This window comes from Pituophis catenifer, unplaced genomic scaffold, assembly GCF_029215685.1.
Source record: "Pituophis catenifer annectens isolate HBS135680 unplaced genomic scaffold, rPitCat1.0.hap2 SCAF_3, whole genome shotgun sequence".
In the NCBI taxonomy this organism is placed as follows: Eukaryota; Metazoa; Chordata; class Lepidosauria; order Squamata; family Colubridae; genus Pituophis; species Pituophis catenifer.
In genome coordinates, this window is record NW_027256883.1 from 20998354 (window position 1) to 21024103 (window position 25750).

At 38.9% G+C, this 25750-nt stretch overlaps 1 protein-coding gene across 1 annotated transcript in view; it reads left to right on the forward strand.

The window, feature by feature from the left end:
- The window catches only part of CSMD3 (CUB and Sushi multiple domains 3), a 700075-nt gene that overhangs the window by 302430 nt on the left and 371895 nt on the right, over nt 1–25750 (forward strand). Inside the window, exon 7 of the mRNA XM_070942050.1 lies at nt 20999–21313. Coding sequence (XP_070798151.1) covers nt 20999–21313 — 315 coding nt within the window. The remainder of the gene's footprint in view (nt 1–20998; nt 21314–25750) is intronic.

Sequence of the window (25750 nt, forward strand, 5' to 3'; positions counted from 1 at the left end):
ATATTATTGGAATCAGATCTGAAATATAGCATAGACCAGTGGCCTCCAACCTTTTGGGTACCAGGGACCGGTTCTGTGGAGACAAGTTTTTCCATGGACCAGAGGGGGTGTGATTTTGTGTGCTGCCTGCATCCTACAGATGGGTCTTTGTTTCTTGGTGTAGTCCGTTTTCTGGCATGCTGTGGCCAGGTACTGGTCCATAGACTGGGGGTTGGGGACCCCTGGCATAGACAATGCAAATATCCTATATGTCGGTTTGTCATAAGAAAGACATTGATGGTTTCCACTTCCTAGAATAGAACCAACATCCTTTTGAGTAATCATGGTTTTAATTAAATTAAGAAAGGGATAATAAGCAAAGCAGAACTATTTCAACAAAAGAATCTTGGTGGACTTTGGAGAGAAACCTAAAAGATGTGGCCTTGCAACTAAAATGTATCCCTGTGTATTTCTTTTTTACATCATGCTTGCCAGGGGTGGGTTCTACTTACCTTTACTACCAGTTCACAATGGGATTGTGCGTGCATGCTCCCTTCTCTCGTGCACACGCCTTGCTTCTGCACATGCACAGAAGCTTCTGTCCAAACCGGGGGACACCCACCACTGATGCTTGTATGAAGAAAAGCGGGTATACAGTCCAGTTATAGGAATACATCTCTTTCCCTTTCATGTAATCAGAACAAAGTCTTTGAGATCAATTCAATTCAAAAGTTTTAATATATTTTTCGGAGTATAAGACGCTCTGGACTATAAGACACACCTACCTTTTTTGGTGAGGAAAACAAGAAAAAGAAATCTGCCTCTGCCTCCCAACAATTTTGCCTCTTTGCAGCAAACAGCAAATAGCCTGCTTTACTTTCATTTTCATTTTCAGCATAGCTTGATTAGCACAAGAAAAAAAAATCTGCTCCCAGCAATTTACCTCCTTGCAGCAAACAGCAGAGGCCCGCACAGCAATAGGCAATGGCAATCCCTGCAGCCTGAAACAGCTGAGAGTCGGGAGGCCGATCCAATGGATAATCTTGTGCTAATTAGACTGTGCTGAAGCTGAAATGGGCTGTTTCTTCTTGCTGCTTGCTGCAAGGAGGTAAATTGCTGGGAGGCAGAGGCCAAAGAGTGGGGACCAGTGGGTGGGTGGGGCTACATTCAGTGTATAAGACACACCCAAATTTTCACTCCCTTTTAGGGGGGAAAAAGGTGTGTCTTATACTCCAAAAAATATGGTACTTCAAGTATATGCTTAATAATCAAATGACTGAAGTAAAACTTGATCACAAGTAAGATAGCTATTTGTATATTGAGGTGGTCTGACAGCTCCAATATTATCTCTTGATGGAGCTGTAGTTCCCTTTTGGTAGAAGATCTGTGCGTTTGGGTGTCTTTCTGGACTACAGCTTCTGCTGGATGGAAAGAGAGGCCATGTCCAAGAGACTGCCTTTGATTCACTAATTGGATTGAAAGGACATTATGGGGGTGCTTCATGTCTGATCATGATTGATTTTGATTCATTACTGCAATTAAAACTCCATGGGACTGCTTTGAAACCCTTTGGAAGCTATCGTTGGTCCAGGATGCAGCAACCTGCCTGTTGGCTGATGCACATTGGCAGAAGCATATGGCATTCATGCTTCAGGACCTGCGCTGGCTTCCTGCCAGCTTCTGGATGTGATTTGATTTTATCGATTTTGTCCTATAGAGATAGAGCCTTTATGATTTAGTAGAGGTTTAGCATTAAGGTTTTCAACAGTCTTCTTCAACCCAATTCTTATTCAACTCACCTTATTCTCACATCCCAGAAGAAACTGCTACCAAAGTCCCCATTTTTGTAAAGTGAACACCATGGACAAGGGTTGAAATCTACTTACCTTCCTTACCGGTTCGGAAGTGCATGCACCGCACATGTGTCACATGCACGTGCAGACCTTCTGTGCATGTGCAAAAACACCTTGCTTCCTGGTTAAAACCAGGAAGTAACAGCACCTGGGTGGGTGGGCGGAGCTTTGCTTCGCCATCGCTACCGGATCGCCGAACCACCCGCTATGATCGCTACCGGATCGCCCGATCCGGTCTGAACCGGGAGCATTTCACCCCTGCCATGGACCCTGTTTCTTAGTAAGGACTCCTGTATTATAAAAAAAATCCTCTGGAAATCAGATTAGCCCTTATGTTGACAATTTTCCATACACATTTTTAAAACCAACTCTTTTTTTCAGCTTATGGAGAATGGAATGAATGTTATGTAGATGTTATCACTTTTCCATTTTTTTTTTCTGCTGTAAATGTTTTATTGAATTGTTCACACTTTTTCTGAAAAAAGAGAAAAAACCCCCACGGTTGGCTGTATTCTGTATGAGTAATATAGAGTAATACAGAACAATTGTTAGCCCTTCGTGGCAGACCAGACTAGGATGAGATATTTATGACTACTAATGCTACTTATTATAAGATACAGTACCAAAATCTTGCAAGTCTGCATGTGCTTCCCCCTCTCTCCCTTTAGCTTTCTCAAATTACATTTCTTTTCTGCCCCAAATTCAAATTTCTTTTATCAGATTATTGTCTTGGGTTGCATCTCTTCCTCCTGCTCCTCAAGGTTATTCCTACTGGCATTACACATGAACACGCAAGCACACACACACACACACACACACACACACATGCACACATATAAGCTTTGTGTTAACAAAGAAGAAAGAACTGAAAACATTAAAGTCATTCCATTCAAGGATGCCAGTCTGAAATGGTTCTGCAAATCTATCCTAGCCTAGGTTTGCACATTTCTTGAAAAAACAGTGCAGATTAGATAATGCAGAAAATTGTTCTGTGGAATAGAATGAAATGAGGCGCACAGAAGTAGCAGATGTTGTGGAATGATTAGAACATGATGGAACACAACATTTGTTGTGTGCCATTGTTTTCCTCCCATATCAAGCTTGTAGTCATCAGTATGTCCTGCGGCCAGTTAAAAGGACAGTCAGTTTCTCAGCAGGATGATGTTTTCATGCAGGAAAACATCTTCTTCAGCAGATTGTTAGGGTGTTTTTAAAAAAGATGTTCATGGTAATCGTTTAACATATCACAAGGTAGGTTTACGAAGATTAATCATATTGTAATATGGAGTTTCTTAGCCTCAGCAAGGTTAAGGTGTGTGGATTTCAGCGCCCAGAATTCCCCAGCCAGCATGTATTTTTTTATGTCGTAAACTGCCCACAGTCGCTTCAAAATGAGATGGGAGGCAAATAAATTTAATAAATAAATAAATAGTTGCTGCGGTTGAAAAACATAGCTCTAATACTATATTTCAATGTTTATTAGTAGTGGGAAAACTTATTTTTTTCTCTCTTCCCATTATTCATTTGTGTCCAGAAGGGGATAGTGAGGAGTAGTTAGTGTAATTTGTTTCAAGATGACAACTCACCACATACTATACATACAGGCAATATTGTGACACAATCAGTACAGGTTTGTATTGTGATGTTATATTTCACATTTTTGTCATTTTGAAGTCCTGGTTAGATATAGGCATCTGAGACTATAGAATGGAAAAATAGTTGAGGCTTATTTAAACCCAAGTGCTCTAGAAACTTTAGCTACTCTGTTTATCACATTGTCAAATTCAAATACTTCGTAGCTATTTATTAACTTTACATTTGCCTATGCTTCATATATACCTCCTGTTTACTTTTGCTAAGAGCTAAGAGCTCAGAAACTTAAAATAGACCTATGAAGTAGGTTAGCTTACATGATTATGGTTTCCTCAAACACTTTGCTTTTTTACTATATGGATTTTGTTGAAAACCTATTTCTGATCTGAAGAGTGCAAAAGGTTAGCCATTTTTAATCTCTCGAACCGTTTGCAAGTTTTCTGCCGTCATTTTAAGTTCAAATTCATTCCTTTTTAACTCTCTTATAAACATCTATATTTTCCATTACCCTAGTAAACCATTCTTTCTCTGATTCTGCAGTATTTCTTATCTGTTGATTTCTAATGCAATGGCAGCCACAGATTATCCAAAAGTCCAAAAGTTCTGATCCAAAAGACAGCCACCCTTTGGCTAGTTATCAGTGCTATAGCAGACATGGATTTCTGCTACTGTAGGTAGTCGTTGACTAATAACCTCTCTTGCTCAATGATGTGATCATTAAGTAAATTGTGCCCAGTTTTAAAATCTTTTTTTGCCAAAATCATTAAGCAAATCCCCACTGATTTTGCTTTTTCAAGTCACCTGTGAACAAATGACAATCATATGGCCCTGGGACCCTAAAACCATCATAAATATATGCCTATTGCCAAGGGTCCAAATTTTGATCATGTGACTTTGGGCATCCTGTGATGTTCATAAGTGGAAAGGCAGGCCGTGGCTTTTTTCAGTCATTGAATGAACATAAGTCAAAGACAGTTTACAGTATCAGGATATAGCTCCCAACAATCTGGGTCTTCACTTTAGTGACCTCCAAAGGATGGAAGGCTGAGTCAACCTCAGCTGGTCAGGATCAAATTGGGTAGAGTTAGCCTGTAATATTGCATTCCAACCACCGCACCACGATGATGGGTATGTACCAGGGGTGAAATCTAATTTTTTTTGCTACCGGTTCTGTGGGCGTGGCTTAATTAGTGGGCAGGGCTTGGTGGTAAGGTGACTGGGTGGGCGTGGCCAATTCAATGTCACTTCTTTGCCCTTTTTTAACCTACAAAACACAACACAACACAACTGGCTCATCCACAATGTAAAAGCAGCTGTGCTAGATCCAAATCCTGCAACAAGCAGGAACCTCACACAGCCACAAAAAGCCCCAAAAAAAACAACTTTCACACTTTACACACACAAAATTCCACATACAGCTTTGTGAGATTTTGTGTGTTTGTGTAGTTAGAGTGAAACACTACAGAAACATACTAAATCTCAGAAAACTGAGATTTTAAATAAAATATTATTTTATTTTAATTTATTTTTATTTTTATATAAAAGCAGCTAGATTTAAAACTTACTAAACTTTAAATGGCTAGGTCTAAAAAAATAACAACTAAAAAAAACCCCAATTAACTATTTTTTTAAAGGTCCCAAAGGGGAAAAAAACTTACCCAATAGAACAGGGGTCTCCAACCTTGGCAACTTTAAGACTTATGGACTTCAACTCCCAGAATTCCTCAGCCAGCTTTGCTTGGAGTTGAAGTCCACAAGTCTTAAAGGGGGGGGAGGAGAAAAAAAGAAACTTTTTTCTTTTAAATGGGTCTGACAATCCCAGATGAGTTGCTTGATTAGCAGGCAACTCAGCTAGGATCGTCAGAGCTTGGATCATCAGAGCTTGGATCGTCAGAGCCATTTAAAAGGAAAAAAAGGCTCTGATGATCGTGTGGCTCAGCTGGGCATGGGGGGTGGGGCAAGGATTTTTGCTACCAGTTCTCCGAACTGCCCACCGCCATCGCTACCTACTCACCCGAGCCGGTCCGAACCGGGAGCATTTCACCCCTGGTATGTACCCTGTTTTCCCTAAAATAAGACATCTCCTGATAATAAGCCCAATCGGGCTTTTGAGCACATGGCAATAAGGCCAAGCACTTATTTCAGGGTTCAAAAAAATATAAGACAGGGTCTTATTTTCGGGGAAACATGGTAGCTTATGTCAATTTTTGTTCTCTCAATTCCATTACAAGAAAACTTGTATCTCATTCTCCAAAAGAGAACAAAGGAAGTATCTAATTGTTGATTTGCATCTATTGTCAGGCCTGCTGCTGCTGGGTAAAAAGAGAAATTATTGTTTTAATCTTATGGAAATTTTCCAGAAATTACGATTCAGTAAGATTAATAAATATTCTTTTGAGTAAAAACATATAGAGTCCTATGCATTTCCTAGACATGATTAAGAATTACCAGGCAATATAAGCTGCAACATAGACTTGGAAAGATTTGGGATATTTTTTAACTTTCTTAATAAAAATCTTTTTTACCAACTATTTTGGTTTCTAATTTTATTTTGCTTTCTGCTTACCCTCCAGCTAGAGAGAATATTATAAGGAACTTTAAAAGCTTCCTCTTTTGGAAATATAGTTTCTATTGGCAAGATATATCTTCCTAGCATCATTAGACTAAGAAAGCATTACCAAAGTCATTCAAAATATGATTTGACAATAGAGTTTCCTGACTTATTTCTTTTTTCCAGTGATTATACTTTTAGAATAAGAGGCTCAAAATCCTCATACACTGATGCAGTCTGATGCATTTTTGATGATATTTCCCCCTGAGCACAAACTTCAGTGTATTTAGATTCTTTCTAGTATTACCAGGGAACATTTTTTTCTATAAATAGTTTATGTATTTGCTGATAAAAACAACACCTATTAGAAAATCCAGTTGTTCAAGCAGGTTTGTTTCTTTACAATGATTTGGTCCTCTTTTGTACATTTGGTTTCAGTTTTAGTTAAACTGAATTAATTTGAACAAGTGTTTTCTCCTTTACTTTTGTGCTTTTGTTGATTTGTTTGTTTCTGTTTGCTTGCCCATACCCAAAACAGTGCAATTTAAATATTTTATAGGTAGTCCTCAATTTACAAGTAGTTGGTTAGCAACCTTTTGTAGTTACAACAGATCTCCAAGGGGTAGTTGTAAGGGGTGAAATCTACTTACCTTCCTTCCTGGTTCAGAAGTGCACGTGCCACACTATCAGTTAAAACCAGGAAGCAACGACAACTGGGCAGGTGGGCGGAGCCTTGTGTTGCCATCACTACCAGTTCTCCGAACCACCCACCACCATCACTACCGGTTCGGCTGAACCGGTCTGAACCGGTAGCATTTCACCCTTGGTAGTTGGGTTCTGAAGTTCCAATTGCCACCCTGTCCTCTACATTCAAGGTTAGGGTTTTGGATGCTTAACAACTGGTCTGCATTTATGGCCAATTCCAGTGTCCTACAGTCACATGACTTGTTTTATGACATTTTTGCCAAACTGGTACTTACTTTCAGTTTTGGGCAAAACCAGTCCTTAGCAAACAATTCAGGAGTGGTATTGACTTACCTTCACTACTGGTTTGCAAATGTGAGTGTGCACGCACGCTCACTTCACTCACACGTGACACCTCTGCACATGCGCAGGACCTTTTGCATATGTGCAGAGCGTCAAAAACGGGATGTGATGACATCCGGGCAGGTGGGTGGAGCCTCTGCCCGAACTGGATAGAACCAGCTGACTACTACCACTGAAACAATTGATTCGCTTAATGATTGTTGTGATAGCTTAACAACAACTGCAAAAAAGGTAAAATTGAGTCAGTCAGATCAGTCAGTCAGATTTTAACTTTTGGGGAGAAGAATGACTTTGGAGTTTTGGAAATTTTGCACCAACCTAAATTTTTATTTGCAATATTGAACTGTAGCATCCATTGCCTTTTTGAGCCCTTTGCAAGAAGGAGAAAGAAGGACTGCATTGCCGCATAAAATAATATTGAAATGTTGTGACCTACAAAACTCACATCCAATACAATTATATGTGCAAAGGAGGCAATCTTGTTATTGGTTCCTTACTGCTATTTTTATTTGGGATGCAATTATGCATAGAAAATCTCCTGCTTTTCTATGTATGAAAAAAGTGAAATCCAAGCGCAGTTCATGAGCCACCTCTCAAACCAGCTATAGCCAGCAACTGAATCCTGAAGTCAGCTATCATCTACCTCAAATTGTTAAACACAATTGTAATTACACAGCTCCTATTTGCATGTTAGGATTTTGGTTTGACTTGCTCTGCTTTTTTTTTTTTAAACGAGTCTCCAAAAGCTTCAATTACTGTAGACAGTATAATGATTTTTTTTTCCGTTTGCAATGAATATTAAAGTCACATACTGAGATTATATTTTATCTTTTTTCTGCTCTGTTACGCAGCCTTATTCCCAGAGAAGAGGCTGCTTTGACTGGTTTTTCAATTGGCATCAGGGATATCCATGGAGAAGCTTCTAGCATTATCCAATTGTAATTGGGTCCTATTCAGTACTCCTGATTTAAAAGATCTTTGGAGATTTTTTTGTCATCACTGATCTCCAGAAATGCCAAATGAAAAAGATTCACATATCAACCAGACAGGGAACACAATTTCATCCTTTCTAAATTAGAATACCGAATAACAGAATTGGAAGGGACCTTGAAGGTCTTCTAGTCTAACCAGTGGTGAAATCCTACCTGTTCGCACCAGTTCGGATGAACTGATAGTGATAAAAGCTATTGGTTCAGCGAACCGGTAGTAAAAAAAAAGCTACTGGTTGGTCCAAGTTGGTATTTCCGACGATCAGCTGTGCCGCGCTATTTAAAATCACTACAAAGCAGGAAATCCTGCTTTCTAGTGAGTCTAAATTGTGCGGCACAGCTGTTGTCCCCCTTGCTGCTTTACTTACCTTCCCAAGCCTCTTTTTTCTGTGCGTAGCACACGTTTGTCATGTACTGCGCATGCACACGCATGCAGTGTGCATTTGGTGCACAGCGTGCATGTGCATGCAGCGTGCATTTGGCACACACCACACATGCGTGGGCAGCGAACCGGTGGCAAACTGGGGAGGATTTCACCACTGAGTCTAACCCCTGGTCAAGTAGAAGACCCTATACCCATGATGGTGAACCTATGGCATGCATGCCACAGGTGGCACACGGAGCCATATCTTTGTTGCCCTAGCTCAGCTCCAGTGTGCATGAGCGTGCCGGTCATCTGATTTCCGGGCCTTCTGGGCCTACCAGAAGTCAGGAAACGGGCTGTTCCTGGCCTCCAGAGGGTCTTCGCGGAGCTGGGGAAGGGCGTTTTCGCCTTCCCCAGGCTCCTAGAAAGCCTCTGGAGCCTAGGGAGGGCGAAAAAGAGGCCTACCAGACCCACTGTGTCATCATGTGCCAAAAGTGGGGGTCGCGCGGGGGGTTGTGCGTGCATGTGCGGGGAGCGCGGCACAGCATTGAATTATGGGTGTGGGTACATGCGTGCGCAACCCCTCCACGTTCCCCCGCTTTTGGCACATGATGGCAAAAAGGTTAGTCATCACTGCCCTATATTAATACTATTCCAGACAAACAGTTGTCCAATCTCTTTTTTTAAAAAAATCTAAAGTGATGGAGCATATGCAACTTCTGGAGATAAGCCATTTGCAATTTTCTGGAGGAAATTGTTTGCAATTTCAGCTGAAATAAGGGGTACAGTCATTAAATACTTATTTACCTTAAAGATCAACCTTCGATGAACAAAATGTATTCTTAGTAGAAGATGAATATTTAAAATGACATATAATTTCATTACATCTCTGAACTATTTAAAAGACAAGGTATCTAGAGCAGTAGGAAGCAACACCATTGTTTAATAAAGGAAGAAACAACACCCCAATCAAGGGACCAATAATAAAGAAACCGTACTTCAACCAAGACTGGGTATATGTAGTTCACACTATTACATATAAACCCCACTCTCTCTTACGCTACAATATTACATAGTCTGGTAATAAACCATGTGCAAGAAAACAGCCAATATCTGGGAACATGAAAAATGCAACAAGAACAGCAAAAATAACAATAACTCATACAACACTGGAATTCTCAGAAGAATATTCTGTACTATGTAAAGTGATTCAGGATTTTAAATAAATGTTGCTAGTAACATACAGGAATCAAATATTAATTCTTGTGTGAATCTTTGTTCTCCAGTTTCCTGCAAATTTTCTTTTCTGCAAGGGAAATTTTCTGCCCTATTCTCAGAAAATGCATACATACATACATACATACATACATACATACATACATACATACATACTGTTCTGCCCCAGCTCCGGATTCCCGAGGATATTGACACACACCAACGGTCCTTATCAAATTTATTAAGTAGCAAGAATAAATCAAAGTCTGACAAAGCTTGGCAACCAGCCCAGAAAAAATACGATAAGACTTTTCCAAAAATGCTCTGATGATAATTACAAGTTGTTTCCAGCAAGAAATTACTAACTGCGTGCCACTTAAATAGGCTAAGGGAGTGGCCAATTATCCTCAATCCTTACTCTTGAGGAGACCTCCTCCTCCTGAGTAGCCACTCCTGCCTTTTGGCAGCCCTGCGTGCTCGAGCACTGAGGAGAGGCTTCTCCACTTTGCTGTCTCCACTTGAAGGAGCCTCTGGAGGTTCTGAAGGCCCTGGCTGAGTCTCTGCCTCTGGCCCCACATCCTCTTCAGCCTCCTCGCTGACCGACGTGAGTGCCAGCTGCTCAGGCTGCTGGCGTGACACCACACCAACCTCCTTGTCGTCGGGATCAGCCACGATCCATGCAGGCCGCTGGTGGGCCACAACAAATACATACATATATACATACCAGGGGTGGGTTCTAATTTTTTTTACTACCGGTTCTGTGGGCGTGGCTTATTTTGTGGGCATGGCTTGGAGGTCATGTGACTGGGTGGATGTGGCTAGCTGGTCATGTGACCGGGTGGCCATGGCTATGTATATAGGAACTACTCAGAGGGCTGAAAAAAGTCATTTCTGACAGGTCCCCACACTTTTGACTGGTCCTCACACTTATGACCATCCTCACATTTATGCCCGTGCAGCATTCTTAACAACCATGTCACTCATTTCACAACTGCTTCTGTTCACCATGGTGACAAGATAGGGCAAAAAACGTAAAATGTGAGGACAGTCGTAAGTTCGAGGACTAGTCAAAAGTGTGAGGACCAGTCAAAAATATTTTTTTCAGCCCTCTGAGTAGTCCATATGCACAAAAGGACTACCCAGAGGGCTGAAAAAAGTGATTTTTGACAGGTCTTCGCACTTTTGACCGGTCCTCGCAGTTATGACTGGTCATCATTTATGCACATTGTAGCATTCTTAACAACTGTGTCACTCATTTCACAACTGCTTCTCTTCACCATGGTGACAAGATAGGGCGAAAAACGTAAAATGTGAGGACAGTTGTAAGTTTGAGGACTCGTCAAAAGTGCAAGGACCAGTCAAAAATAACTTTTTTAGCCCTCTGAGTAATCCATATGCACAAAAGGATACAGCAATAGAGATGGATGAAGGAAGGAGAAGAGAGGGAAAGAAGAGAAGGGAGGAAGGAAGGGAAGGGAAATTAGAGGAGGAGTGAGGGTAAGAGAGGGAGGAAGAGAGGACAAGAAGGAGAAAGGAAGAGGAAATAGGGAGGAGAAGAAGTGGGGGGGAAGAGAAAGTAAGAAGGAAAGATAAGAGAGAGGTGGTAGGTTTGAGGAGAAAGATTGCTGTACAGTAAAAAAGATGAAAGGGAAGAAAGCCAACCCCAAACAAATATAAAGATATTAAGATAAAGAATGAATTGTTAAATTTTAAAGAATAAAAGAGAACAACTATGAATAAATAGCAATAATTAGAAACACACATACAAACATACAATGTATTTTATTTGAACAGAGTATTTGGCCGGTTCACAAATTTAAACAGTGTTTAGTCATTTCAATTAAATTTACAATTTCTATATTTTCTTTTTGCCATATTTATTCTTCATCTATTTTTTTTTTAAAAAAAACAATATTACCCTCCATCCTCATCTCTAATCTTAATCAAATTCAAATTTTCCCTTCTATTCTATATTATACCCCTTCCCATTGTCATCTATTTTTAGATCCATCCTCACATTGGTTAATTATGTAATATTACAGTTGTTTAATACAAATTCAACATTTTATATAAATCAATTAGTTATATAACTATCTTTTTTGTATATTAATCAATATGAACATGAATATTCCAATTATTTCCATGCAATCCAATTTCTTACAAATCAATTAATTATATTTACCAATAATAATAAACCAAATAATTTCTCCCATATATTCCTCCAAACCACAACTTAACCATTTCTGCTTTCAACACAATATACAATTAATAATATCTCAATTATTACAATTCCCTAGTTAAATAGTTTTTTTTTCTTTTGTGTTTCAAAATATTGAACTCTCCTCTTTTGCCCTAAATTTCCCATTGTTTGCACCTACCTTTTTTGGTGAGGAAAAAGAAAAAGAAATCTCTCCCTGCTTCATTTTGTCACGTTGCAGCAGAACTTGCTTTACTTTCAGTTTCATTTTTTCCCTAGCATAGCTACTCATTTGTTTTCTTTTAACACTGATCAGCTGTAGGGCGGCCCTTTGAAGCCCCACGACAAGAGTTTAAACAGATTTTTTCCCTCTAGCCATCAGCTGGCAGCAATATATTGGGGGTGGGGCCAAATAAAAGGTAAGAATGACACGGAGGGGGGTTGAGAGGTGGGGGGGAGAACCAGTTTGGTGACGTTATATCGTCACCGCTACTGGCTCACGGGAACCAGTGCAAACCAGAAGCAACCCACCACTGATACATACATACATACATATTAAAAATCATCCATTATCATCCTCATAAGAATGTAGGTTTGATAAATGCCATATTTCAAGCTATTTAGCTCTCATCAGCTAGCCATACTCTTACTCGGATTCAAACTTGGGTATGGCTAGCTGATGAGAGCTAAATTGCTTGAAATAGATCTTTACTAGTCTCCCTTTATTTTTTTATCAGCAAATACAAATTTGGTATAAAATGGTTTGTCGTGAATGCGACTGCTTGAGGGCTCCTGAATTGGAGTTGAAAGGTGAAAGGGAAGCAGAAAGGTAGACCAGATGCTTTGATAGAAACACATACACACACACACATACATATGCATATACTGTACATAAAAATAATCTATGGCATTTATGAAGCCTACATTCTTGTGAGGATGATAATGGATGATTTTTTTTTTCTTCACACATCTCTCCTTCACGGTTCTCTCTAATGTGGTGTGATGAGAACAGCATCCTTCATGGGGGCTTTAATTTGGGGTTACAGACCCCAGAAAAAAATAGTTGTATAATTAAAAACAAAAAAACAAAAAAAAGGATACTGATAGGCATTTGGTGATTACCTTCTAAAAGAATGGAATATCCTATTTGGGGTACATCATGCTGAGATGTGACACACTCAATGAAACTGCAGGAAAATAACTTCCGATTAGGTATTAGAAGAACTTTTCTGATATGAACAGCTATCAATCAATTGCATTGTAGTGTGGTATGTTCCCTTCACTGGAAGTTGCCAAGCAGAGGTTGGGTAGCCATCCCGTCTGGAATTATGCAGGAGATACTGCAGCAAACATAGTGTTGCTTTGTTATATGACCAATTAATATTACCAATTAGTTATCTCTATATTGAATGTAAGAAATGTGGAAGGGAAAGGGATAGAAGTATTTATCTCTGAGGGAGTTGGGAGGTTAAGAAATATGAAGTATAAATAAATAAACATATTGCATCATTAACTGGATATACCTCATGGCGAGCAGGCTTTGGGATAAGGAATGTATTAGAACAATGACATTTAGAACTATAAGCACATATTAAGTAGTAGAGCATTTAGCAATGATTTTGAATCAATGCTGTTGATTGTTGCAGATCAATGATGTTGATCTAGGTAGTTATGGATCAATATTAAATATTATTAAGTTCCAGAATACATAAACAGGATAGAAAGATGAACAGTTAATGAAGTAATGAGTTTTTCCCTTAAAAAAACAGCAAGTAATAGGGAAGAAATTAGGAAAATAATATTTCAAAGGAGAAGGAGCAAATAATGATGAACTGATGTGAGACTTTCTTGACAGTTATGACATTTTTTTCAACGTCTGCAGTATTTGTCAGAGTGCAACTGCAGACAACTTTTGCCTATGTGTTGTTCTAACACACAACCAAATCAAAACTATTCTTAGACCATGATGATAGCAGAAAGTCTACCAATAAAAACATGGGAAGAAAGTATGGCATGCACAGTAAGTATGCATTACCCAGGCCACCCCAACGATGCCCTTGAAGTGATATCCCAGTGCCTGGAGGCTGTGTGGATCTGGATGGGGAGGAACAGGCTCAAGCTCAACCCTTCCAAGACTGAGTGGCTATGGCTCCCGGCATCCCGATATAGTCAGTTGACTCCATCACTGACTATTGGGGGCGAGTCTTTGGCCCCCACAGAAAGGGCTCACAATCTGGGAGTCCTCCTGGATATGCAGCTGTCCTTGGAGGAACATCTGACGGCTGTAACCAGGGGGGCCTTTTGTCAGGTTCGCCTGATTCGCCAGTTGCGGCCCTTTCTTGATCGGGATTCCCTGTGCACAGTCACTCACGCCCTCGTCACCTCTCGCCTTGACTACTGCAACGCTCTCTACATGGGGCTCCCCTTGAAGAGCACCCGGAAGCTCCAACTGGTCCAGAACGCAGCAGCGCAGGTAGTGACAGGAGCAGCATGGCGCTCCCATGTAACACCGCTCCTGCACGAGCTGCACTGGCTCCCAGTGGTCTTCCGGGTGTGCTTCAAGGTGTTGGTCATCACCTTTAAAGCGCTCCATGGCATAGGGCCTAGCTATCTTCGAGACCGCCTGCTGCTACCGACGACCTCCCATCGACCCGTGCGCTCCCACAGAGAGGGCCTCCTCAGGGTGCCATCAGCCAAACAATGTAGGCTGGTGACCCCCAGGGGGAGAGCCTTCTCTGTGGGGGCACCTACCCTCTGGAATCAGTTACCCCCAGAGATAAGGAGAATCCAAGACCTCAGTGCCTTCCGCCGTGCCCTTAAAATCCACTTTTTCCAGCAAGCCAGGCTGGCTTAAGAAGAAATTTTTAAAAGTTTTAAATTGGTTTGTGATTTTTAATTCTTGGGCCAAATTTATATATATATTAATTGTTTTTTTAATATTTGTATTTCATGTTCTTAATTCTGGCCGTACACTGCCCTGAGACCTCAGGGAGAAGGGCGGTATATAAATTGGAAATAAAATAAAATAAATAAAAAAAATAATTCCCATACCTATTTCCATTCCTTGAATAACCAAAGTTTAGGTGAAAAGTGGTTTCAAAAAGGCAAGAAATTGCACAAAGGAATGGAAGACAAGAACTTTTTGTGATGAGTTTCATGTTCTGAAATAGCAACTGGCAACATATTACAAACTTCTTAAAATTTTGCCATTTGTCCCAAATGAAGAAGAACCTAGATACTAATTGGCAGTGACAAAAGAGAAAAGGCACAAAGAAAGAAGACCAGATGAAAATATTGTGATGTGGCATTTATTCTTTGTATGAGAATTCAGAGACTGTAATGGTGAGGAAGATAACTTCAGCCTGCAATGTTTCTTCTCTTTCTCGGAAATAACATACTTTAATTAAAGCTATTGTAAAATTGTTATTTATGCTCTTTTAAGTTTATGCAAAGATGATAGAGATAGATAGATGATAGATAGATAGATAGATAGATAGATAGATAGATAGATAGATAGATGATAGATAGATAGATAGATAAACAGACAAACAGACAGACAGACAGACAGACATAGATAAAGATAAAGATAGATCATAAAGATAAAGATAGATCATAAAGATAAAGATAAAGATAAAGACTCTAGTTGTAGGATGCCTATCAGCATTCACACTGTAAGAATCAGTGGTCCTAAGAGGACAATGTGATGGTCCTAAAATCTCAGTTAATTCTACAGTTGCTATTTAAATGAAGAGTAAATTTAGGCAAATAGCATAGACATGGAATCTCAATGGCTTAAATTAACATCTGAGAGACAAAGTAATAAAAACATGCCCTAGATACTCAAATTTCACATTTCACATCTTCTTTTCCATCCTAATTTATAACCTGTGTAATAATGTTCTATTTCAAGGAATAGAGGGAAACACTAATTGATAAAATTAATTGGGGAGTAGCAAAATATCTCTCAAAGTCACTGATGATCAGCCAACATTCTTATCCTGACTCATTTTTCATCGGGGACACAAATTCTTGCATCCCCATTGATTCCTTAAATGTTCCTCTTTATTATATTGCATAACATCCTCTTGCATTGAATGTTCCTTAACTTCTTTTTCTTTCACAGTCATGTTCTGGTTGAACATGTTCTCAGTTGTGTAGCCATTAAAATGTTCAACTCTGTATGTATTAAGTAAACATGTTCAATATATTGAAATATTCACAGGTAATTTTTTCCTCAGTCATCAACATGTACACACTTGCATATTTAATGCTTTGTCTCTGGATGATAGATTATATTTTATGTACATAATTTAACAGTAGAGTATCTAGTTCTTCAGCACATTTTTAAAGGAGAGTATATTTTCCTATCCTCCTTCTTTTTGGCCTTTTTCCTGAAGTTGTTGGCACATTCTTCTTATTTCAGATTTAATGCATAATGTATCCACAACTGATACATTATGGATACATACTAGATACAAAAAGTGGATAATAAGACTAACACTTGTGCAAGACCTTAATTCTTTATAATAGAAAGAATTTTTTTATCTTCCTTCCTTCCTTCCTTCCTTCCTTCCTTCCTTCCTTCCTTCCTTCCTTCCTTCCTTCCTTCCTTCCTTCCTTCCTTCCACCAAGGAACACTCAAACATCAATCATATTTTTAGCAGACAAAAATAGTACCTATTGTGTGCCCATCACATATTTTTGTGAACATAGGCAAACAGAAAAGATAATTTTACTAGGTAGGTCATGAAAACAGTTCTTCAAGAATCTGATTACTTTGATTAGAATAAGGCAAAGTGCTTTTATGACATTTGCAAAGGCTTCAGTAGCACTCTTGACACCCTCCTGTGCGAGCTGCACTGGATCCCAGTGGTCTTCCGGGTGCGATTCAAGGTGTTGGTCACCACCTTTAAAGCGCTCCATGGCATAGGACCCGGGTATCTTCGAGACCGACTTCTGCCACCAATAGCCTCCCACCGGCCAGTTCACTCCCACAGAGAGGTTTTCCTCAGGGTGCCATCGGCCAAGTTATGTCGGCTGGCGACACCCAGGGGGAGGGCCTTCTCTGTGGGAGCCCCAGCCCTGTGGAATGAACTGCCCCGGAAATACATAAGATCTCCAACCTCCGGGTATTTCACTGTGCACTGAAGACCCTGTTGTTCCGCCAAGCTGGGCTAACAACATAATAATTTTAAAATGGGGTATTTTAAATTTCTGGGGTTTTAAATTGAGCCGAATTTATTTAATAATTTTTAATTTTTAATTGATGTTTGTCTTGTGTTTTTAAATAGGCTGTACACCGCCCTGAGTCCTTTGGGAGAAGGGCGGTATAGAAATAAAATTATACTTATACTTATATTTGCTAAATCAGAATCCAGTTATCTGAATGGAATAGTCAGTTGGGATTGTAGTTTAATTCATTATATAGCACTCTTGACATTGTTCAGATGTCATTGCTTTGTGAATGAAAGAGATTCTAGAATCTGAATGATTCTTAAAATTTCCCCCTTCCTTGTGTGTTTTTGTATGTGTGAGAAAGAAAGACTGTGTGAATATTGTAAAACCCTGTAACATCTTTATCTTTCTACTTTGTGAGTTTAAGGGAAGGTGAGTTCTCTATGACATTATGATAGAGTTTTAATGGAACTGTGACTTCTCGTGTTTTATTAGAGTATGATTTTTTTTAAGAAAATGTTCTACCACCCTTTCTATTACTACTTTAATTTGTCATCATGTTATGCATCAACATTTCTAGTTTTTTTTCCCTTTCCTCTCTTCTCTTTCCATAATTTTGTTGTCATACAGCAGAAGATAATTGTAATTGAATGCATATAGTTTACTGATTGAACTGATTGAAACCATGAACTTTTACAATCTGAAGTATCTACCATTAAGAAGATCATATAACAGTTAAAATGAACTGTTAAACTGTTGTCAGCTGAATAAGCATTACATAGTTCCAAGGGGGGGAAAAAATCCTCTTTGACCAAGAATAACATAATTATATAATTATAGCCTACCAAATCATTGACAATCTACTCATTTTAGCAGTGCCAGAGTGACAAACTGCATTCAGCTTGGGAAATGCAGATCAAAGAGATATTGGATCATGCTTTATTAAATGGTATACTTAAAGCTTTTTGTGGAACATTGTGTACTTGCTGCAATGTTGAAAATATCTTTTAAGAGAAAGGTTTGAATAAACTTTATATATGTTATGTTATTGAAATATCATTAGGGAGATTAGTTTTTGTATGTTGTTTTATCTGTAACAAGTAGTAATAGTAATTTAGTAGTAGTAATAGTAGTAGTAGTAGTAATTTAATAATATTTTTAAAAAAAGTTTGTTTGTTCCATTCAGAATATTTGAAGTGTAGCAGAGAAAGGGAACTTTTTTTGGCTCAGTAGTTATTGGAATAAGGCTAAAGGGAAATCGGATTCCTGCTGGATATTTATATCATATGAAATATTTCTCTAAGCATTCTTGATAAAATATCAAAATTTGCCATTGGAGCATGAAGGAAATTGCAAGTCTTCATGTGTGATTTGTTATAAATTCTGAATACATTCTAAAATGTTATTTATGGAGGAGAGGAGAGGAGAGGGGAGGGGAGGGGAGGGGAGGGGAGGAAAGGAAAGGAAAGGAAAGGAAAGGAAAGGAAAGGAAAGGAAAGGAAAGGAAAGGAAAGGAAAGGAAAGATAGAACAATATAGAAATATAGTAACCAGCAATCGTGGCATATCAGATTTCATGGAAAGCCATGCTGCTATATTTTGGGTATAGAATTGTATTTATTCATCTCTAGCCTAAATGGCAGCAATGACATGAGGTCCCAAAACAGGGATCGATAGCTCAGTGACATTTGACATTTAGTTTAAACAAAGAATCTGAAATCAAAGTGTAGGATATCAGCCACTCTTTCAGTATTTCAAGACAGAACGGAAGCTAACAAGGATAGTGTTACCAATGTCTGCATACTATGTTTATTGGAAAGGAAGGTGAGTTTTTTTTTTTCTTCCAAACATTTATTTTTTTTTAATAGAGAGTAGATTTAGATTGGCTAACAATCCAGTAAAGAAAACTATTGTTTTAAAGCAGAAGACTGAGAGATAAGAGATGAGAGATGATGGATGGACAGACAGATGGATGGATGGATATTCCGTCTACATTTTCAATAGATGACTGAAATGTATGAATATTATCATAATATGGATAAAGAGAGTGGGTAGAAGAAGATCGCTTAGACTTCTTTCAAGTAATAACATACAATACTTTCCAATCTTTAGCAGTCTAAAATCTGTATGGCACAATCAGTATCTTAGATAACTTTCAGAAAGATTTCTATTTTCTTTTTCGGGGTACCGATTGTACTTCTTAAAGTTCTATTTTCACAAGGGGGTGATGCTAATAGTAATTTAATTTAGTTAAAGACGACTTCTGAAGGTGATACTAGAATATTGATATGAGAGATTCCTGCTGATAGCTTCTGAAGCTTAATATTCCCTTTCATACGTTCATTGTGCAAATATTGTAAGAAAGGTTGGATATTTCTTAGATCCATTCCTTGTCTAAATACATATTATACACGTAATGTCTATTTGATTTAAGTGCCTCCTTTTACTTTTCTACCTAATAGTTTGAAGCAGAGGTGAACTCAGTTAAAACCAATAGCTTAAAACAAGCAAATAGCTTTTCCCTCATGGAAAAAAATATTTCAATTAAGATTCTGTTTCCTCGTCTCTCACCATAAAGTTTTAAAATTTGTCCACGTATTAGTAGGCCTCTGATTGCCCTTGTACAACTTCTAGGCATGAACAGTTGATAGCGAAAGTATCAATGGCACATTCTTATGCCTTATAAACTCTTATGTAGTTGCGTGGAGGTTTTTTTTCATATCGTTTTTTGATATCGTTTGTCAGAATAAAATTTATTGGGATGTAAGAACAATTCTGCTAAAGTATTGCATGGGGGATGTGTGATAACAGGTGGTATCATTTTGCTAACCATGGATATTTTTAGAAAACTGAAGTGGGGTGAGAACTAAAACTAGGGCAGTGGATTTAGTAGGCAACTCAGAAAACATCTTTTGGGAGATACCAGTGTAAAACTACTTCTATATTATTGTCATGGACATGTATGGGTATTGTCGTGGACATGTATGTACCAGGGTATGAGCTCAATTCAAAGACTTTATTTTTATTCTTTATTTACTTTATTTTATTTCTCCACTTTTTTCCACAACAAGAAACTTATGCAGAAACCTTAGCAAGTAAGACTGACCTGAAGTCAACTACTGAGCTTCTGTAGCTGAGGATGGATTTAGTAGTTCTCCCCAATTCTAATCCAGCATTTTAACCATTGTACCATGAAGAAATCCCCAGTGTAATAGTTTAAATGTTATTGAAATGCTGTCTCTGTGGTGAATTATTTCTGGTCTCTATATGTCACTTGGTCCCCCTGTCCTCCCTGTCTATTGCACAGCTTCCAGTAAAACATGTCATCCTTAGATAGTCTCGGTGGTGGGATTCAGCCAATTCGCACCTATTCGGGAGAACCGGTTGTTAACTTTCTTAGCAGTTCAGAGAACCGATTGTTGGAAGAAATCTTATTTTGTCTTTTTCCACTTTACAGGGCTAATCCTGTAAGGAAGGCAGAAACATTGTGGTGTTGTTTCTAGCCTAATCTTTATTGCCCTGCTTACAGAAACTGCCTCTCTGGTTAACCCTTATTACATTGTAACAGTGAGTGATGTTGAGTTGGCCATGCCCACATGGTCATATGACCACCGAACCACACCTACCCAGCTGGACATTAGGGCAGGGAACCGGTTGTTAAATTATTTGAATCCCACCACTGGATAGTCTCATTGGTGAACCGTAAAAAGAAAATAAAATAAATAAAGTTATTTACAACCTCCTAGTGCTGCTACTCAGTTCTGCATTTTCCCCTTTTCTATCTGGCCTACACTTGGAATGCTATGGTCATAGGTACATGATGTTTGTTGATATGTTGCACATATGTTCTCTGAGTATGGCAGATTTTATTTTAAATTGACAGCCACTGAGTTGCTAAGTTATCATAAATGTTGTAAAGACAGGTCAATTTTATTTGATTAACTTGATCAAAGAGAAATTTAAAAAAAGGAAAACAATATATACACCATTCCAAAGAAAAAAAAGTTAGCATCTAGTGCTACTATGTATCCCACAGGTTCTTCTTCCACTTTGACCCAAACTGACTTCACTGGTGAGTTAGAGGAACATATTGCGGCTACCGGTGGTGATAATACCTTTGCTAGCACATCTGCTGATGTTACTGTATCCAGTCTTACTGCTATCACCAGCCATAGAGTTTCCGAAGAGCAGCGAGGGCAAGCCGTGAATCTCAGAAACTCAGATCTGGAGCTCACCACTTTCAAGGACTCGCTCTCCCTTCAATCAGCAAATACGCAAATTGCAAGAAGACGGCCAAGAAATGCTGAGCAGATAGAAAGAACTAACTCGCTTGCAGTTGTTACACATAGAGGTATTGGACGTTATTTTACTTGTGTCCATTTAGTCATCAGCAATAGGGGGTGCCGACTGACACTATATATTTATATATTTATATATATTTTCCTGATTCCATTAATGAGAGGGCAGGAGAGGGTCAGTTAGGAAAGTAAAGGGGTGGCGAGAAGATTAGTGTTACAATTTGTGTAGGATATGCAAGGCTTTTTCTTAGAAATGACTGATTCACCATGTTTCGCCCCAGAATTCAGCAAGCGCGGCATACTTGAGTCTTGCAAACTAAGATTAATAGCATTTAGCAATAGCATTTAGACTTATATTGTGCCCCATAAGTGCTTTACAGGTAGTCCTCGCCTTACGTCCACAATTGAGCCCCAAATTTCAGTTGTTAAGGGAGACCTTTGTTAAGGGAGTTTTGCCCCATTTTACGACTTTTCTTGACACAGTTGTTAAGTGAATTACTGCAACTGATAAGTTAATAACCTGGTTGTTAAGTTGAATCTGGCTTCCCCATTGACCTTGCTCATCAGACGTTTGCCAAAAAGGGATCACATGACCCTGAGACACAGCAAAAGTCATAAGTATGAACCAATTGCCAGACATCTGCATTTTGATCACATAGTCATGGGGATGCTGCAAAGGTCATAACTATGAAAAAATGGCCATAAATCACATTTTTCAGTGCCATTGTAATTTTGAATGGTCACTAAACGAACTGTTGTAAGTTGAGGACTATCTGTACAGCACTTTCTGGGCAGTTTACGATGTAAATATCATTTGCATACTGTCCCCAACAAACTTAGTCCTCATTTTAGTGACCTCAGAAGGATCGAAGGCTGAGTCAGCCAAATGCAGATTAATATGCACCTTGGTCATGAATAGGAAATGTAGACATATAAATTCAATAGCCTATCTGTCTCATACTTCAAGGTCAACTGAAGCATTTCTATCTGTATGGCATCTATTACCTGTTTCCATTGTTTTTCTTTCCTGACCATGAGAATCAATTCACTTTCTGCATGGTTTGTTTTCAAGTGATTCTCACCCAGCCCCATTTTCATGAAATAATGGCCTCCTCCCACATAATATGATACATTTATGTATAAGTATCAACAGAATTATTATTATTATTATTATTATTATTATTATTATTATTATTATTATTATTAAATATACAATAGTAACAATAATTCAAAAATAACAAATTGTCCTGTGGAAGTTTACAACTATAGCATTAATCATTGCATACTGAAGTAAGCAAACGACAAGTAATCAATGAGAAGTTTCAAAATGAAAAACTTATTCAAAACAATAATGTTCTTTATTCTAATTGTTATTTTTGCATCATGCAATCCAAATTTAGCATATGAAATAGCTTTGGTAAAATGCTGAAATCTGAACAAAAAAAAAAAAAGATTCAATGTGATCTAAAAATACACATACGGCTGTCCTTGGAAGATCCTATGATGGCCGTGGACAGGGGAGCTTTTTATCAGGTTCGCCTGATACACCAGTTGCGTCCCTTTCTGGACCGGGATGCCCTGTGCACGGTCACTCATGTCCTTGTCACGTCACGTCTGGACTACTGTAACTCTCTCTACATGGGGCTCCCCTTGAAGAGCGCTCGGAGGCTCCAATTGGTCCAGAATGCGGCCGCGCAGGTGGTTATGGGGGTGACTTGGTGCACCCACGTAACACCCCTCCTGCGTGAGCTGCACTGGCTCCCAGTGGTCTTCTGAGTGCGATTCAAGGTGTTGGTCACCATCTTTAAAGCGCTCCATGGCTTAGGACCAGGGTATATACGAGACCGCCTGCTGCCAGCAACAGCCTCCCACCGGCCAATACGCTCCCACAGAGAAGGGCTCCTTAGGGTGCTGTCGGCCAGATAATGCCGACTGGCGACACCCAGGGGGAGAGCCTTCTCTGTGGGGGCACCAGCCCTCTGGAATGAGCTGCCCCTTGAGATTCGTCTCATCCCCGACCTGCGTACCTTTCGCCGCGCCTTGAAGACCCTCTTGTTCCAACAAGCCGGCCTGGCCTAATATGAATTTTAGAATGGGTGTATGTGCGTTTTAATTTATGGGCCAAATTTTTATATATTCAATTTTAAATTGTTTTAAATTTTGTATATTTATATGTGTTTTAATATGGCTGTACACCGCCCTGAGTCCTTCGGGAGAAGGGCGGTATAGAAATCTAATAAACATAACAACATAACATAACATAACACACACACACACGTGTGTGTGTGCACACATTACATACACACATGTGCGCACACAAAGACACATACACGTGTGTGTGTGTGTGTATGTGTGTGTGTATATGTACACATGCTATTTAAAGCTGTAAGATGCCCTAATTGAAAACAGGAACTAATTAAATCTTATTTAGTTTGTAGCTAAGTATATTAATGTAAAATATAACTGTTTCAACTTATTACTTATTCATTACAGAAATTTTAATAGTTGCTTTTAATGGAAACTCAAACTGCAGTAACAATTAAAATAAATAGGGTGGCATTTAAAAAATGAACAGCTTACAATCACTAGTAAAATAAAAATAGATCCAATTAAAATGTAATGGAAAATACAGGCCTCTTTGCCAGACAGTTCAAAATAGCTGTTTTATGACTAGGTAACTGTGCTGGGAGACATCATCTCTAAGAAGAACACCTTATATTCTCATAATTGTGAAATGAAAATAGGTACAATTCCATGTACTAAAAAGAAAAATGGGAATTGTGTTTGTGTCTTTTTGGCTTAAGTTTAATATTGGAATATAAGATTGGTCAACCAATAAGGATAGTTTGAAAACACAAAGTATGTTAATTACTGTAATATGGAGGCATTTGTTAGTTTGCAGTTTTCTAGCTTATAGTTTGTCTTACCCAAATTCATAAATGTGCAAGACAAGAAATATTTTAATTATAGTAAAGCATTGGTCAAATATGTTACACAGCTTTGCTTCAGGATTGAATAATTTATAGATATTCTAACTTGTTTCAACAAACCAAGACTTAATGTCACTTCTGGAATTGTGGTACCATTTTACTAAATAAATAAAATGGATTAATTGCTTCCCCTATGTACAAATTTGTTTATGGTATCATAGGTTAGCTCAAAGATAGGATGGCAAGCAAAATATTCTATTTCTTTCTTACTGGATCTGGCCTTACTGCTAATGGATTGACTGATTTGCTTCTACATGCCATACATTTATATGTTTTTTATATACTTTTAATATCAGAAATCATTATATGGCTTCAATATTAGATGCTAATGGAAAGGAGGAAATCATTTTTTAAAAAGATAGGCTACCTTGGTAAGCTATGCAATTATGTCTGTGAATCATTTTAAAATTGCTCCAAATCTGATTTTATTGCAGAAGAAATAACTGGGGGAAATTGTTTTCATTTATCTGAAGGTCTGTGTAGTTGCTTTTTAAAATTGTGCTTCTGCTTATCTTGGTTGGGCTATTTCTATTCTTTATCCTAATTTCCCTTGACCTCCTTTCTTCACAAACCCATTTGTTTCTTGTTGTGTCATGACATAGCCCCACAACCTATGGCTAAATCATGGACAATCCTTTATTTGACTACATTAGATTATTGACAAAGTCATGAACAACTTGTAACTTCTAACCTCACCAGTATGTAAATAATATCAACATAGTCACAACTGTGATCTAAATGGCATGTTATTTAAATATGGGGGAACACCGTGGCAAGACAATAGGGGTGATTAGCCATCATTGTGGGTATGTGTGTGTGTTTGTGTGTGTGTATGTTTTTGTGAGACATGAAGGTTGAAGAATTCAGGATTATGGCAGTGGCAAGCAATAAAACAGATATTTTTGCACTTTTTTTTGCACTTTTTTTTTAAATGCAAATTTAGCACACCTCTACTTTTTCTTTTCCATTGAAATTTGGAAAGAAACCATGCCACCAATATCCAGTCACATTTGGGTAACAGCTCTTTAAAAATGCTAAGATGTTAAGGAAAACAAAATGGGTTTGGGGCAGAGGTGGGCAACTATGGCCCTTTTATGACTTGTGGACTTCAATTCCCAGAATTCCTGAGCTAACATGGCTGGCTCAGGAATTCTGGGAAGTCCACAAGTCATAAAAGGGCCATAGTTGCCCACCCCTGGTTTGGGGGATTTGTCCCTGCAGTCTATGGGTTGTTCAGTCTTGTTCAGGGGTGGGCTACAGGGGGTTTGCAGGGGTTCTGGACAACTTCTAGCTAAGATTCTGTGCAGTTCGGAAAACCCCCAAATCCCACTCCTGGCTGGCCCCGCCCACCCATTTCCTCCCCTCCCAGGAGTCCCCACACAGCCTGTTTTGGATGCAGGTAAGTGCAGGGTGCTTGGGGAGACTCAGGGAGGGTGAAACACGGGCCTACCGAAAGTTCTAGGGAGGCCATGTTTGCCCTCCCGGAGGCTCAAGGAAAGC